The sequence below is a fragment of the Corapipo altera genome, unplaced genomic scaffold (genome assembly GCF_003945725.1).
Source record: "Corapipo altera isolate COAL_440 unplaced genomic scaffold, ASM394572v1 180, whole genome shotgun sequence".
Lineage (NCBI taxonomy): Eukaryota > Metazoa > Chordata > Aves > Passeriformes > Pipridae > Corapipo > Corapipo altera.
Genome location: NW_020884915.1, coordinates 5,657,362 through 5,673,143, shown reverse-complemented (window position 1 = coordinate 5,673,143; position 15,782 = coordinate 5,657,362). Strand labels below are relative to the sequence as shown.

The 15,782-nt window shown below is 44.2% G+C and overlaps 1 protein-coding gene across 1 annotated transcript in view; it reads left to right on the top strand.

Annotated features, from left to right (window-relative positions):
• BAG3 (BCL2 associated athanogene 3) overlaps positions 1 to 15,782 on the top strand; it is a 16,953-nt gene extending 1,171 nt beyond the window's left edge. Inside the window, exons 2-4 of the mRNA XM_027655362.1 lie at positions 10,072 to 10,419; positions 12,461 to 12,841; positions 14,476 to 15,782. Of these exons, the coding sequence (XP_027511163.1) occupies positions 10,072 to 10,419; positions 12,461 to 12,841; positions 14,476 to 15,246 (1,500 nt within the window). The 3' untranslated portion in view covers positions 15,247 to 15,782. The remainder of the gene's footprint in view (positions 1 to 10,071; positions 10,420 to 12,460; positions 12,842 to 14,475) is intronic.

The window sequence follows — 15,782 nt, the reverse complement described above, 5'->3', positions numbered from 1 at the left end:
GCTTCACTGCCCGTGCGGAGCGAGGGGGCTGCGGGATGCGACAGACCCGCCGCAACTCTTTCTCTCGCAGCCTTGCGAGGCGCTCAAGAAGTGTTAATTATTTTAAGAACTTAATGTTTCTTAAAATAGTAATTGCCCGGTTTGTGAGCGCGGGCCGTGACTGAAAGCTCGGTGTGAGAGCAGCTGGCATTGGAAAGAAAGGGACGGACTTCTCTGTCACAAATTAACCCTCTTTTCAGCTCTCTAAGTGCTAGCTCGTTTGGTCTATAGATTCTAGTAATAGTGCAAAGAGGTCCTAGGAAAATGTACTTTTTTAGTCTCAATAATCATATTATCATAGGAGAAAGCGCTTTATGTCCTCTTTGGAGGCACCATCTTCCCGCTCTAATGGGGCACCTGTTAACATTGGCTCTTATGGCAATAAAAATAATAAATAATGTGGGTTTTTATAACCATACAACATACTTGAGAAGGAAAGTGTGCTGTTTACTCAAGGGCTTTTGTTACAGAAATACCACTTGAGACTAACCCATTTAACAGAACAGTGACATTTAAGCTGCTTTTGATAATTGTGTGAAGTGACTGGAAGTTCTCTGGTGGGTCAGTTCTCTGCTTGGGTGGATGCCTGAAACAAAGCAAATTTTCACCCTATCTCGTGACATTTGTGGTAATGAAAAGTGCCTCTTTTGCCAACTTGATCACAGATACAAAAAATTGCACCTGCTTTTGAACAGCTTTTGTGGGCTACACATTCCTGCTTACAGAAAGAGGTAACAAATTTTCCTGTTTGGAAAAAGTGTGTATCCTTTGGGTTTGTTCAGTGAGAGACAGAAATGCCTCCAGAGATGAACATGGAAAACTGCTGATTTTTGAGAGTTCCTGTCTAATGTTGTTCAAAGAAAAAAAACCCTCCAGTGTATGGTGATAGAAACTCTGTGTAGCTCCTCTCACCCAGCCATTTGTCAGAGCCCTGAGTTAAGCATATCTGCTGGAATTCATGGACAATTCCTGAAATGTAGATTTAGTATCAGTATACTTCATGAGGACAGGTGCTGTTTAGCAACAGAATCATAGAATCAAGCCTGAGGAAACTATGTCTCTTCCTAAATAATGTTTTCCTAGCTAGGCAATGCCAAAGAAGACAAATTACCCACTGACAGTGAATTCAAAACCCAGCAATGATTTTTGAAGACATTAGGCTCTTGTTAATACCTAAACAAGGACAAAAGCAGAGATGCAGGCAGAAAGAGAGACTAGATGGGAAGAGTTTCCTGTTTTCTTCCATTCTCAGTCTAGCTCAAATGAGAACTTGTGGCTTTTAAAAGTGATTTGAGAATGACAAAACCTGATTGCACGTGTCAGACTTCACTTACCTTCACAAGGATCAAACTTGTACTGACTTTATTGCTTCACTTTCACTGAAATCAGACAGTGAAACTTGTGGGGGTTTTACCACCTTTAAGGTGGTCTTACACTATATCTACCAATATCTTCTCTGTGAATATTTGTTCTCTTTCTATAGAGATTTTTGGCAACAAAATGAAGTATTACACTGGATGTGGGCAATGAATGGAGCACAGAGCTTGTCTAGCTGAGGCAGTATCAGAGTGAAGTCCTGGTGTTCCCAAGTGCTTGATCCTGGTCTTCTCACTTACTCCAGGCTTAACCTCAGTGTAGCCATGCTGACTGCAGCAATCTGTGCCAGAGACATAATCAGGTAAAAGTTGAAGTGGCTTCTTTGAAATTTTAACCCATGACAGAGTCACTTTAAACCAACGAAACCAGACCTCGATTTTGCATTTAACTCTGTAGTTTAGATGCATTTGTGAATTCAGCTGACTCTGTAATTTTCTCATTCAGTCTGGCCTGGCCTTTTTTTACCCACATGAAGGATGAGTGTTCTTCCTCTGCATGTTTACCTGTTCCTTGTAAGAAATCATTGCAGTATAAGCCTGAATTAGGGAGACCTTCCTGAGAAAGAGGAGAAAAATCTCTTACTGCTCCAGTGAGAAATAAGGCACAACTTAGCAAGTGACCAAAAACCACTTATTAATGAAACTTCTTGCTAAACTAATGATTTTCTTTCAAGTGTCTGATTAGTTAACAATAAGACATTCAAGGAGTAAGGTGCAATCAATACTGTGAAGCATGTATATACATACTTTTACTGAAAGCATGTTTTCTAGCCATGTCACTCTTCCTTTTTTCCTTTGGTAGAATTACTGATTTCCTATGCTTATCTGTTGTCTTCTTTTGTATTAACTTGAGGCATCACAGCTGTGCATACTTCCTGCAAGATTGTCTTATAATGTTAAACTGTTAACTTGGTGTTCCCTAAAATGCTGAAAAATTAGGTTGCTTTTAAAGAAGAAAACAAAAACAAGGCTCATATAGGTATTTATTGATGCCCCTTCTACGTGTTGTTTCCCCATGCAGTAAACCCAGTGGGAAATGATGCAGCTAAAAATAGAGCAAAGGAATTGACTGTGCTGAGCTTTGCTGGACGGATATTGCAGTGATCGATAGCTCGCTGGTGCCTTGGGTTTGAGATAAAAGCTGGAGCAGCCAGGCACACAGCCATAAAAGTGATCTGTGATCTATGTATTGCTTGCAACGAGGACTGCACAGGCCTGAACAAAGGGAGAAGGAGCCGTTTTACCCTCCCACTGATGCTTCATTGGTGTTTGGGGAACAACTAACTACATCTAAGTTTCCATCCTCCCCCTTCCTGGCTGTTGCGGCTCTTTTCTCTCTGCTGCCCCAAATAAGCCTTAAGTCACTCGATTCTCATCTCTTTAGTGGTGAATTTATTTTTGAGCACTGACTTCTACGTTCGAGTTGAGCGAACAATTCTTGGGAGCCCAAATTAGAAATTGCGCCGGGGGTTCAGTCCGGCCTCTCTGCAACTGCATCTCTGGCAGTGCTTCACATCAGGGGAAGGGAATGTGAGGCTGGCTTAGCTGGCAATTAAGGCTTCTCCTACCTGCAGTGCTTTACATTACTAATGCTGATGTGCACTCTGTCAGGTTAGCAAGTTAGTCACTGGGTTAAAAAGGTACTGCGTATGAAAGGCATAATGTGGAGCAGTTGGCAAAATTATCAGTAGGGGATTTTTGGAGGATTGTGACTGGCTCTGTCCAGATTCCCTGCAGCTGCTCTGTGTAGTTATTTAAAGCCCCCCCCCCCTTTACATGGTAAGCAGGAAGTTAGTTTATGGGGATATCAGTTAATCTGAAAACAAGAGGTGGATCTAATCGAAAGTAAGAGGCAGGAACATGAAGAACTCGTGCTGGAGATCATGGCAGTGTCCAGGCAATCATGCAAGAGGCAAAGCAAAGGAGGTATTGCAGAGTTCTGTGGAACTCCTGGCACTGTGTGCCTCTTATCTAAAGGACAAAGGAAGAATACTTGTGCCAGGTGGCAGCATTCTTGCCTAGGAATCATATTTTTAACACTTGTATACACAGGCAGGATTTTTCCATAATCACATGGCAAAAATAGAATTGTTCCCACTGGAACTGTGATAAGGCAGGTAACAGCCCAATATGCTGTGGGGTGTATAGACAGTATCACGCCCTAGGTAAGCTCTGTCTCCAGAGCTTTCTGGGGCATCTGTGGTCTCTCTTCATGCCAAGTTAAAGGTAAATGTAAATTAGAAGAAATGGCTTGTTCACACAGATCACGTTATTTAATTACAGGCAGAAAGAAAAATGCTGTATCTTAAATATGTTGCAGAAGCTGTTGGTTTGATTATTTTTCCTTCTTGGTTTTACAGACAGGAAAATCAGGCATGTGTTGGGTAAGTGACTTGTCTGGCATCACCCAGTAGGTCAGGTAGCACGAAAGTGTGTTTTTTATGGCTGATGGCAAAGCCTTATGATTAATAAATGAGGTGCAGTGTAGCAAGTGGTTTTAGTGTTGGAAAATTGCTGTTTAAGGAAGTGAAGTCACAGAAATGCTGCTTGCAAAATGAGATTTTAGATGCAAATGTGGACCCTGACTATAAACTGTGAAATCCACAGCCCTCTCTTCAACCATTATTTACTTATTCTCATTTTTTTATGAGGCATTGTTTTGCTAATTCTTGAGACTTGTACTTTCTCCTGTATTCCAGATTTCTGGTTCACAGCTAATAGGAAGGCAGCAGGTCGACTACCTGCTTCTTAGGCAAGCAGGCAGTGAACAGGAATAACTGAATAAAGTGTGTCAGTCTCATTGCCCTTGACAAGGATATCTCTGTTAGTCCTCTAAAGGGCTTTTCTTTAACCCTGCCCATTAAAGCTGACAGGGTGGGTGGTGATTCCAGCTCTCCTAAGAGTGCTCTGCTCCTTGTAGCAGTCATTGCTTCTTTCTCAGACATGTCCAGTTTGGCCCATCAGGTGCTTTCTGTGCATGGGCCAACTTCCACTCCTGGGCACAAAAGGCAGGTGATGTCATGTCAGCACTGAGGTGTTTTAGCTTCAGAATCATCTTAGTGATCAAAAGAGGACCTTTTTTGTTCCTGCAACAAGATTGATCTCCAAGATGGTCATTGTGTTTGCTCCAGGCTCTCTGTGCTGAAAACCTGAGGATTAGGTTTCTCCTTTTGTTTCCAATAGTGTTTATTTATTCCTGATGGCATCGCTGGCCTTCCTCAGTCAGAGCACATGTTAATGTAATACTTGGATAATACAACCCAATAATTAAAGAGGGAACAAAAGGCCTATTTGCCTACACATGTGTATGTTAGGAAATAAAAACTCAGCATTCACCAAGTGGAACATCAAAAGCAGCTTGGCCTGTAATTGGGTTACATGATGCGACTGACACGAAGTTCTACTGAGACAGCTCATGCAACTCAGCTTATTCATGCTTTCCTTCAGTCATTAGCTAATGATATCTTGCTCAAATGCCTGTGTGCTCAGTCCATATATTTAAGCACAAATTGTGAGTAAAAGGGTGAGAATGCAAAAGTCTTCAGCAGCTGAAGTTTGGAGTCAGCACTGAGAGCAGATCACTCTGCACCTTCCAATTTCTGTGGTTATCTGGGCACTGTTAACTAAGCACGAAGTAGGTTTTATTTTGCCTTTCTGTGACAAAATGTTGTTGTTGTTGGTTTTTTTATAAATAGAATTGATACATCATTCTTAGATTTTAATATTGGGCACTACTGGCTTTTTTGGTTATTCATGGTGATTTCTGATAAATACATTTAAGCATGTGTGCAAAGGAGACTTGGTTGTTGTATTTCAGTCACTCATTTTAGTTTTATTGTTGTATTTGGATGTGAAAGAACAGAATCATGCTATTCCCTTCTTCCTAAATATTTAGAATCTGGGTTTGATATCATGGAAAGTGTGTTCTGAAGTTAGATTTTATCAGGTATTAGCATTTTCTCAGTCATTTGAGCAACTAGAATACTTCTGTTTGCATAGTACTCCACAGCAGCAGCTTACAAGTTCAGGACCACTGAAGTCAGCAGACCCTCTGTTTGCTTACAGAAAGATGTTTAATCTCTTGGCAGTGTTGGTAAATTTTGTTTTTCCTTTGCTTTAGATAATATTTACAAAACAGGTGCAATTTAAATACTTGCACTGCTGCTCTGCAAGAGCTACAGAGGTGCTACATGGGTGTATAATACACAGATGCTTTAGAGAACTGACTTGTACTGCAAATAAGTTAAGAAAAATGCAAGAGTGCGATGGCAGCAAAAATTGCTTTTAAACTTTATTTTGTAGACCGTTTTAGTATAAGGGGAATGAAAAATGTATTATGTAAGGAGTCTCAAAAGGGAGGTTCTGAGTTCAGTAAACTATTCAAGTCATCTAGCATGCACACAGAATGTTTTGACAAATTTAATTTGATTGGTACAGCCACCTGGAAAACTCCAATGGCAATTTGTTGGCATAAGCAGTGAGTGAATTTGCAGGTTTCTGTGTTTCAGTCTGGAATAACACTTGAGCAGTCGCTGGGGCACACTGGGAGTTATGCCATTATCCACTCCAGATAGTACAGCTGTATTAGGAATTCTGTTTCAACGCTGTGTTTTCTCTTGCTGTCGCTTTTTTTCCTTCCAATGGCTCGTGGCTTCAGAACTTACTTAAAATCCGGGCAAGTTGGAGGATTTTAGTGTCAGTGCTGAGCATGCCCTTCCCATGGGAAGCCAAGGGAAGGATGTAGGGGTATGAAGTGGTTTTTTCCAGTTGCACAACCCGTGCTGGCTGCACCTTTATTTATTGTGGTGATGGCCTGACAACAGAAACATCCTGGTCCCGAGAGGTGGGAGCGCTGTCATTCCCTGAGCAGAAATCCCAGCGTGGCTCAGCTGCCCCTCACAGCTGGGCCAAAACACCCCTGTTGGACTGGATGTGAGGACTCTTCCCCCAGCACCTCCCGAAATGGTGGATTGGGTTTGAGTTCCTGGCGGTGTTGCAGGCTCCCTGAAATGTAGACTGGGACTGTTGTCAAAATGTCTCAGCTGCTCAAGGGAGGTTTTTTTGCATTTTTGTGCTCCCCACTTTTTGGGGAGACTGTCTGTTAAATGTAAGTGGAGTGTGTGATCAGAGCTGGGATTGCTGCAGTGCTGGTACTCAGTCCTGCTGCTTACTGAAAATTGATTGATCCTCTGCTGCTTGTAGCTACTCTCAGCTTTGTTATTAAGGAATTTATTGTTTCTTTAGAGGAGGGCAGAGGAATTTTACTTCAGTTTGTTTTAATGCAGAAACCTGATTTGGGTTCCTGTTTTTTATGTGTAAACATTCCTTTATTACACGTCTCTCTCTTTGTGCAGATTTGTGTTCAATGTGAGCTCTGGACTCTTCCAGATAACATGTTTGTTAATATAACAAGCAAGAACTGTATGTGATAGAAGGCAAATAAAACCAGAAAATTACTTCTTTTTTTTTTTTTTTTTTTTTGTGCTGGCTGGGCTCTAAAGCGCAAATTAAAGCATTCAGAGCGAATCCATGAATTTTTTTTCTCTGTTGTGTGATGATGGGAGTTTTCCAGAACTCGATTCCATTCCTTCCCCTTGCACACTGTCCCCAGGCACACCTGAGCTTCTCCTGCAGTGTTCCAGAACCTGTTTGTCCAGGCTGGAAACACAGACTCCCTTGCTCAAAACAGAACTGCTTGGGCTGAAAGCCTGGCCACGGGGGTACTGGGATCTGCTCCTACTCGCTGTTGTGTAGGATTGTCACTAAAAAGGGACCCAAACCACTGGCAGCATCTACCTGAACCCAAGGCCTTGGTAGTCTTTGGTGCAGAGTACATGGATTGCCCATGTTTGTGATTGTATGACAGTGGGAATGGAGAAAAAACGACCAGGAATGTTTAAGATGTGGTGATACAAACTGGCTAATATAAGCAACTGTTTACAGAGTTAACTATTAATTAAGTGTTGAAGGGAACAATGTAGATCAGGAAGAGCAATTGTGATGAGAGCACCTTTTCTGAACCTGATCTCTGCCTCAGAGCTACTGATGATGGGGAAAACAAGGACACTGTATTTGTATCTTCACTGAGGGCTGCTCCAGTATGACTGCACGGGTCAGAGGCACTGCTCTGTGGTTAGACCTGACTACAGGGCAAAAAAAACCTGGGGCAAAGGACCAACTCTATACTAACTTTCCACAGAGGCAGCGCAGGTTGTCTGAAGCTGTAAGAATATGTGAGAAGTTACAGGAGTATAGTTTATGCTGTGGCTCTTAGAAGGGCCAGTGTTTCCATTCAAAACCAAAACAAATCCAAAGACAACAACAAAAACCAACCACACCAAACCCACCCAATCAAGTGGGGAGGTAAAGTAAAACTGAAGGTGCAAGATGAATGGCTTGGAAAAGCAGTCCAACCTGATTTTGGTTTAGTTCTGGGCTACTGCTTTTGTATTTTTTACCAGGGCTTAAGCTGCTGTGGCAGATTTCTCAGATTGCTAGGCAGGTTCAAAACAAGGGCAGCCTCACAGGTCTGAACATGAAGACATAGAAGGGGAAGCCTGTGGTTGGACTCGGGGTGGAGGTGGTTCATGGAGGATGGGGAGGATGGACACTGTCCATGTTGAATCCTTGGCAATGATTTACCACTGTGGATTACTCCAGATGATTGGAGGTCTTATCCCCAAATGAAGCCTTTCAAAACACTGCAGACCCCCAAAATGCCCAGAGAGGAGCTGACAAATAATCCTGAGCTCTCTACACCCAGGTGGAGCGGAGCTGGTTTGCCTGACAGCCTTCTCATGTCAGGCCATCCACAGGTGCTCCTGGCCCACCCAGCTCCTAAACCCTTCCCAGCACCGACCCTTCCCACAGAGACGCTGGAAGTGAGGGAATCTCCTTTTTATAGCAGTGGGAGCCGTGGCTGTAGGGGGATGGCTGGGGAATGCTCGGGTTACTCCGTCAGGGAGACTGTGCAGAGCAGCTGGTGCAGGCTGGGCACAGAATGCCTGGAGTCAGCTCGGAGCACCAAGGTGCTTCTTCCCACTGTGGAATCACCAGTTTCCCTCCCAGCTCGCCCTGTGGACACTTGGCTCTGCCTCGGCCTCACATTGTTGTCAGCTGAGCACACCTCACATTTATTTTCCTGCAGATGCAGTTTGCTGACGAAACCGCCCATCCCGGTGGATCCCGGGAGAGGAGGCTGCCAGGAGGGCTCTGGGTGCGGGGTTGTGCCGGTGGGAGGTGAACAAGCACATGTTTGTTGGTGTGTGGGGTTCTGAAAGCCCCTGGCCAGCCTGTGTTGAGCAGAGGAACGTGGTTTCCTGGTAGGGTGAATTTAAAATGACTCATCTGTCGGCGGTGGATCCCGGTGCAGACCTTGGCATGAGATCATCCTTGTTCTGCAGCTGGGAAAGCCAACTTCAGATTGCTGCTCCGTGCGAACTTTCTAGGCCTGGCTCTCCTCTGTGTCTCTTCCAGAATTCTCCCTTTGTGGAGGGTTTTTTAATGAGTAAAAGGAAGTGGAACATCGAGGCTCAGACTTTGAACTTGTTCCTTTCTGTGTTTTTTACCTTTATTAGTTTCCCTAAATAATAGCCTTTATTCTCTGAAGTTTCATTGCTTACAGGAATTCTCAGAAATTGCTTTTTAAGGGAATACTGTCATGTAGAAAGAACACTGATAATCTGGTTGGTAAAATACTTAATTCCTAATGAATTGGTATATTAACGCGTACAGAAGGAACATGAAATATTTTTGCAGCTTAAACAACTCTTTAAAAATAGGGTTTCCAACACTTGCACCATATGTCCCCTTATTAAATTCTCCTCTTACTGAATAATGACATTACCCTCTGAATGACAGAGGTGCTTGTTATATGATCTGACTTAGAGATACATCTGGAACTTGGCCCTCGCGGGGTCTCAAAATAGACTGACCAATGCAGGAAGAACTTACTAGAGGACTTGTGAAGGCTCTGAGTTACAAACCACTTCCACCCTTGCCAGGGCTTTGACATTGTCCAGTGAGCCCACTCAGACAACCCAGGGATTTTTTCATCTTGCTTTTCAGCCTTTTACTCTTTTTTTAGGCTGTCCTGTCTTCCCCTCCCCTCTCCCTCAATGTTTACTGAACCGAATCCTCCCTTTGCTGGAAGTGAATATATTCTTCAGTGTGCAGCTCAGTATGTCTTCAGTTAGCTGGGGGAAGAACAATACCAACAAGGTTGTGTTTCTGATGGGATTAGTCTTCCTTGAAAATGTCCTTTCAGATGTTATCTGTAGCACAGATGTGTTCTGAGAGGTGCTAAGGAAATGCCTCTTGTTTGAGTTGGATGAGCTCCACCTGAAGAGGGTGGACTGATGGATGCAAGTTATAAACGCATGCTAAATAAGAAATCTTGTTGTAGTTAGGCAGGTATTTTAAAGCCCAAGATTGTATTTATGAGAAGTGGGGCTAAAGGCCCCACACACCAGCAGATTTTTCAGCTTCCTCTCTTCTGCTGCCTGCAGAGTTAGCACCTGCTGCCCTGCACAGGCCTGAGAGGTCTCAGCTCCTCATACACAGCTGATGCTGCTTTTAGGACAGACCTTCAGGCAGCTTTTTCTTACGGGCTTTACTGAGCTCCCAATAAGCGCTCTGTGATGTTTTTAACTTCCAGGAAGGCCAGTCGTCAGCAAACGGCCCATCTCGCGACAGCCCCAGGCAGCCGCCGGCAAGAGAAGGAAACATGGGATACCCCAAGCTCCGGGCCGGCTACATCCCCATTCCTGTCATCCACGAGGGCCTGGACGGCAGACAGCAGCACCCCTGCTTCTCTGCCCCGCAGCCCGGGGCGCAGAGGTACAAGGCAGAAGCTGTGCCCAGCACGGTGCAGGCACAGCCACCGCTCCGAGGGGCCTATTCCGGCCCCGAGTCCCCCGTGCGGGGGCCGGCGGAGGCCGCCCAGGCGGATAAACAGTGTGGACAGACAACGGCAGCTGCGGCCCCGGCAGCACACGGACCCGAGGTAACCGCGGCACCGCGGGCTGGCTCCGCTCTGCGCCCGCAGCCTTTGTGGCCTCAATGTCACACGGGGAGTTGATCCTTCAGAAAAGCCAGACTTGCCACGGGATTGCATTTTCCCGATGCTTTCCCAGTATTAAAATGCGAAAGTTGCGCAGTCACGGCGGCGTAAATGTGTCTGGGTTTTGTAGAGTCACCTGCTTCCATTCTGGAGTGGTTCTGCAGAGATAAATGCATGTGAAGGACTTCTGCAAAAAGCAGCCTCTGAGCTGAGCAGGTCCTGCAGCAGGGGAGGCGTGTTCTGGGGTTATGCAGGTTCCCTCACAAGTGGAGGATAAGGACGAGTCTCTTGTGTTCTGCACCATGAGCCAAATTGAAGTGAACAAAGTGGGAGAGACAAAAATAAAAGTGTCCAGTCAGCGAACAACCCAGGCCACTTCAGAAGTTCTTTGCTTCCTAATTTAATATTTCAGTTGTATAAAGAGTATGGATTTACATAAAAGCAGATTTGAAAGTGAATTGTAAGGTGGTTTTGTCCTTCGGTGGCATGTGGAAATATTTTCAAACTATGAACTTCTTTGAAAAAAGTCACCCTGCTTGTTCTGTGTTTCAGCTGGTAGGATTTTGGTTGACCTGTTCTCTGTGGAGAACTAGCAAATTGGTATTCTTGTAACATATGGAAATACCAACCTCATTTTTATTCAAAGTAAGATGAGCAGGAAATTCAGCCTTCACCAAGCTGAAAACATATCAGGTCTGTAATTCAGCAGTAGTGGCATCTTGTCTGAAACTTATTTGGAGTCTGAACAATGTAATTAAAATCCTGTTGGCAGGTTTCTCAGCTGTCTTGACTAACGATGCCTTGTCCATGCAGCACCAGGACAAGAGGCCCAGCTTTTCCTGCTTCCAAGCTTTGTGTTGTCTGCAGAGTGGCTCCAGGAATATGTCTTCTGTGCCACTTACTGAAGTCCTGAGAGATAACCAGAGAGGACTCAGAAGTTGATGTGACAAACTTAGGCAGTGCAGTGACGGTGCCAGCTGAGCAGAGCCTGTGTTGGTGACTGCAAGCTGTGTGTCAGCAAGGCCAGCAGTAGTGCCAGTGCTGGGGGCTATAATGCAAACCAGCAGTTGTTTATTTAGGGTTGCTGTTTCATGGGCAGCTGAGCATTCACCAGCACCAAAAGAGGGGTCTTGTTCCCCTTCTCTCCTGCCTTGCCTGCCCTTCTCTTGCCTTCTGGCTGTGTTGTCCTGCCCTCTCCTGTTCCATCTCCAGTCTGACCTGGCCTTTCACTAAGCTGTGTCACACACCCAGAAGGGAATCAGCTGCTGGAGCTGGTGCAGAGTGGGTGAGGGGATGGACTGGCAGAGCAGGAGGTGGGAGGCAGCTGGGAACAAACTGCAGACCCACAACCTTGAAAATGCTGAGAACTGGATTCTGCAGCAGCTCAGCCCAGTGCTTGTTTCTAACAGCAGATCTAAGCTAGTGCAGCTCCCGCTGCTGGTGCCAAGGGGTTGAGGTGCTGGAAGGTCCAGGAGAGGGGGGAAGAAGGGGCATTAGCCATATGTGTATTGCCATAGCCTGATACCAGATTAGTGACATGCTTTATAAAAACCCCAACAAAATATACAGAATCTGTTAGTGTGAGTGGGATCAGAAGTCAAAACGTTGTGTGCTTCTGTTAGGGTTTGATTTTTGTCTCCAGCTTAGAATTTGTTTGCTTAGCTTAATTTACCTCAAATTTGACAGGTTTAGACAGGAACAGCCATGCAAAAGCAGCAAACGTTCTGACTGAGCATCCACTCCCTGCTCATTTGAGGGCTGGGAATGCTGTAGCTCAGGTTTCTACTTGTTCTAATGATGCTCTCAAACTTCTGTGGTTTGTCTAGTGAGGCTCTTGGCCAAAAAACCAGGGAAATGGAGCCCTTGCATGCTGGAAACACAAGTTCAGTTTCTATGATGACTGTCTCCTTTTCTCTTTGGAAATGAAAAGTATTGTGAGCACAAAATGGTTAAAATGTACTAATGGATTTTGTTTTCATGGCAGCCTCAACCTCCTGCAGCATCTGATTCTCCAACAGTTTCCTCTCAGTCCTCTGGCAGACCCAATGCGGGAAGCCATCAGCTTCCTCGTGGTTATATTCCAATTCCTGTGATCCACGAAAATCTCCCCCGTCAGCCCACACAAGCCTACCACCAGGCCCAGAAGACACACTACCCTGCCCAGCAGAGCGAGTTCCAAGCCCACCAGCCGGTGTTCCACAAGATCCAGCCCGAGGAGAGGGAGCCCAAGGCGCCGCGGGCGCAGTCTCCGTTCAGGGTGGCTCAGAGAGGCTCTTCGAGTCGGGAGAGTTCACCAGCCAGAGTTACCACCCAGATCCAGCCCCCAGCTCCCATCAGAGTGCAGACAGTTGTAGACAGACCCCAGGTACGTAGAGCTGGGAAGGGAATCACTTCCCAGGGACTTTAGGCTAGCGCTGGAAAATGAGCTTGTACTAACACATACATGAAAGCACATAAAGCAGCCTCATTTCTAGATTTAAACAGACTGGGAGATACTGAGATTAGCACTGGGAGATACTGAGATTAACATTAGCAGCAAGTTGTCTTTCCACCTCTCAGGACTGTGGAGTCTTTGGATCACTGAAATGTGATTTCAGACATGATTTGATCTTCTCTCGTCAGAGTATAATTTGGTGTAATTACACTGAGGTCACTGATGTTGCATTATGTTTATGAGAAGAAAATCAGGTCCATGGGATTTGTGACATCTATGTAAATATACTTCACAGATGTCTCAGAACCATTTAGGGATAGCATCAGATGCACAAAATCATTTTAGCTATGAAGAAAAAGGATCAGCAAAATCTAGTCTTAGAAGCATGCTCTTGGTTGTAGAACCTGTTGCTTATTGAACACTTTTTCCATGTTAAAATTCTTACTAAAACTACAGTTAAAGACTACTGGGAATTAGACAGCTATGAGTGTGTGGAAGTGGGTGTGTACAAGCCTTGATTTCCTCTCTGGAGAGAAAAATGAGGGGAGCAGAATTAGGTTAATATATTTATTTGAAAACCCATGTGCTAGGACAAAACAAGGAAGACTTCAGGTTAAATAGCATATTTTAGGTCATAGTGCTAATTTATTTTCGTGGGTGAGAGTTTGTGCTCCCTACTCAATTTTTATGTGCAATGGGTAAAGCAGTAAGAGGTTGTCAGTGCAGGCCACTTACTTATTTGGTTTAAATAACATATAGATATTTTAGATATAAATATTATACAGAAAATATAGATATTTCAGCCATCTAAATCCACAAGAGTTGGATTTGGCATCTTTCAAAATCCCTGTATATGTGCACAAACAAGTAAAGGAGGTGTCAGGGAAAGGAAAACACAGATCTCACAAAGTGCAGTTTTCTGCTAAGATTTCAAAACTAATCTCAATTTCAAGAGGTTTCTGATTTGATGCCATAGATCTGGAGTAATCCCAAGGATTGTCCCTAATCACTCCAGTGTAATAAGATTGACACAGTAACCTCTGCATGTAAATACGCTAAAGATAAAATCAGTAAAAATAAGCACTGGCAAAAAAAAAGGAATGCCCTGAGAATAGGAACAGGATGAGAATAGCCTGAAATGGGACTAAAACTCAAAGTAATTGGCTTTTCAAGAAGAAAGGTGAGCTCTCAATTATTGACCCACAGGATGAAATCTTGACTGTACTGCTGTCAACTGCAAAAGATCTTACTGACTTCAGTCAGATCCTGTTTACAGAACTGCTCATGGGGCTGATTTTATTGAGCACAGGCAGGATTTGGAGTATTGAAGTTTAATGTTTGTGAGAGTTGATTTGTGCCTGTAGTCTGCAATAGCTTGAAAATGCTTTTCAGCACAGTGCTGTTTTTGAAAACAGTAAAATTCAGCAGTGCACAAGAATGATTAATCATCTTGTATGTGAAAATGGCACTGCTAGGAGGACAGAAAACTGGGGGTTAGGTTACTTGTTCTTTAGAGGCAAATAAGGAGCTTTGTGTCTCAACACAAAACTTGCCTTGCTCACCAGGTTTCTCAGCAACAAGTCCCTCCTCAAGAGCCACCAAGAGCACCCCCTGCGCCTGAAATGAAGCCTGAGAACAAGGCAGCCCCACCGCCCGAACCCGAGGCACCGTCAACATATATCCCAATTCAGGTCACCCACCAAGAACCAGATCCTAAACCAGCACCCCAGAAGCCTCCAACCATGGCAGAGAAAGCTGAGAAAAAGGCTCCTCCCCCTGCTAAGGTTGCTCCCCCACAGGAAAGGCCTCCTCCTGAAGAAGCGCCACCGCCGCCAAAGACGATGGAAACAGGAGAACCTCCAAAGCATCCTGGTGTTTTGAAAGTGGAAGCAATCCTGGAGAAAGTACAAATGCTTGAGCAGGCAGTCGACTCCTTTGAAGGCAAGAAAACTGACAAAAAATACTTGATGATTGAAGAGTATTTGACCAAAGAGTTGCTAGCCCTAGACTCAGTGGACCCTGAGGGTCGTGCGGATGTGCGCCAGGCCAGGAGAGATGGTGTAAGGAAGGTCCAGACCATTTTGGAAAAACTTGAACAGAAAGCAGAAGATGTCCCAGAACCTGTTGATGGACTTCAGCCAAATTGTCCAGAGCCTAAGCCACCACAGGAAATCATGGAGATTGAACCTGTGGTAGTCAAGAGTAAGGGAGATACCAGTAATAAAAATGCTAAAGAGGAAACCAAAATGGAAAGACATCAGCCTGAAACTAAGGAAGAAGTGTTTACCAATCTGGCTACTACAACAAACACATCTAATAACCCAACTGAACCATAGCTATGTGCTGAAATCCAAATCTCTCAGACTTTATAACTTAAAGTGTGTTTAAGTGAATTTTAAGTTGCATGCATTTCCGGAGCTCTTTTCAACTGGTTTTAATCAACGTAGCAGCTTGGGACACAGTAAACACTTTGTGGGGAAAGGAGGGAGCTAGAAAGAACGTAATGCATTTATCCTTTATTCTTACACTATATAAAAGACATGTTTCAAAAATAAACCCTGTACATCAATTGCTTTTAGATCAGCTGAGTGGGAAAAAAACCAAACTACTTCAGGGTTAATATTGATGCGTGTTGTTTAGGGTGTATTCTTTTGCAGGTGATTTTTGTAAAATCAGTGGCCTGCATTGTCAGAATACCAGTCCTCTTATAAGTATAGCCACTCTTAACAGTAATGTTTTTATTTTTAATGTTCACAGTTGGGCACTTTAAGTAATGATGGATAGAAAGCGTGTAAGAAACTGTAGGGATATTTATATGTGTGCAGGACTTCGATGCTATATTTTAAGAGGGAAATAAAATGATATGGAAGCC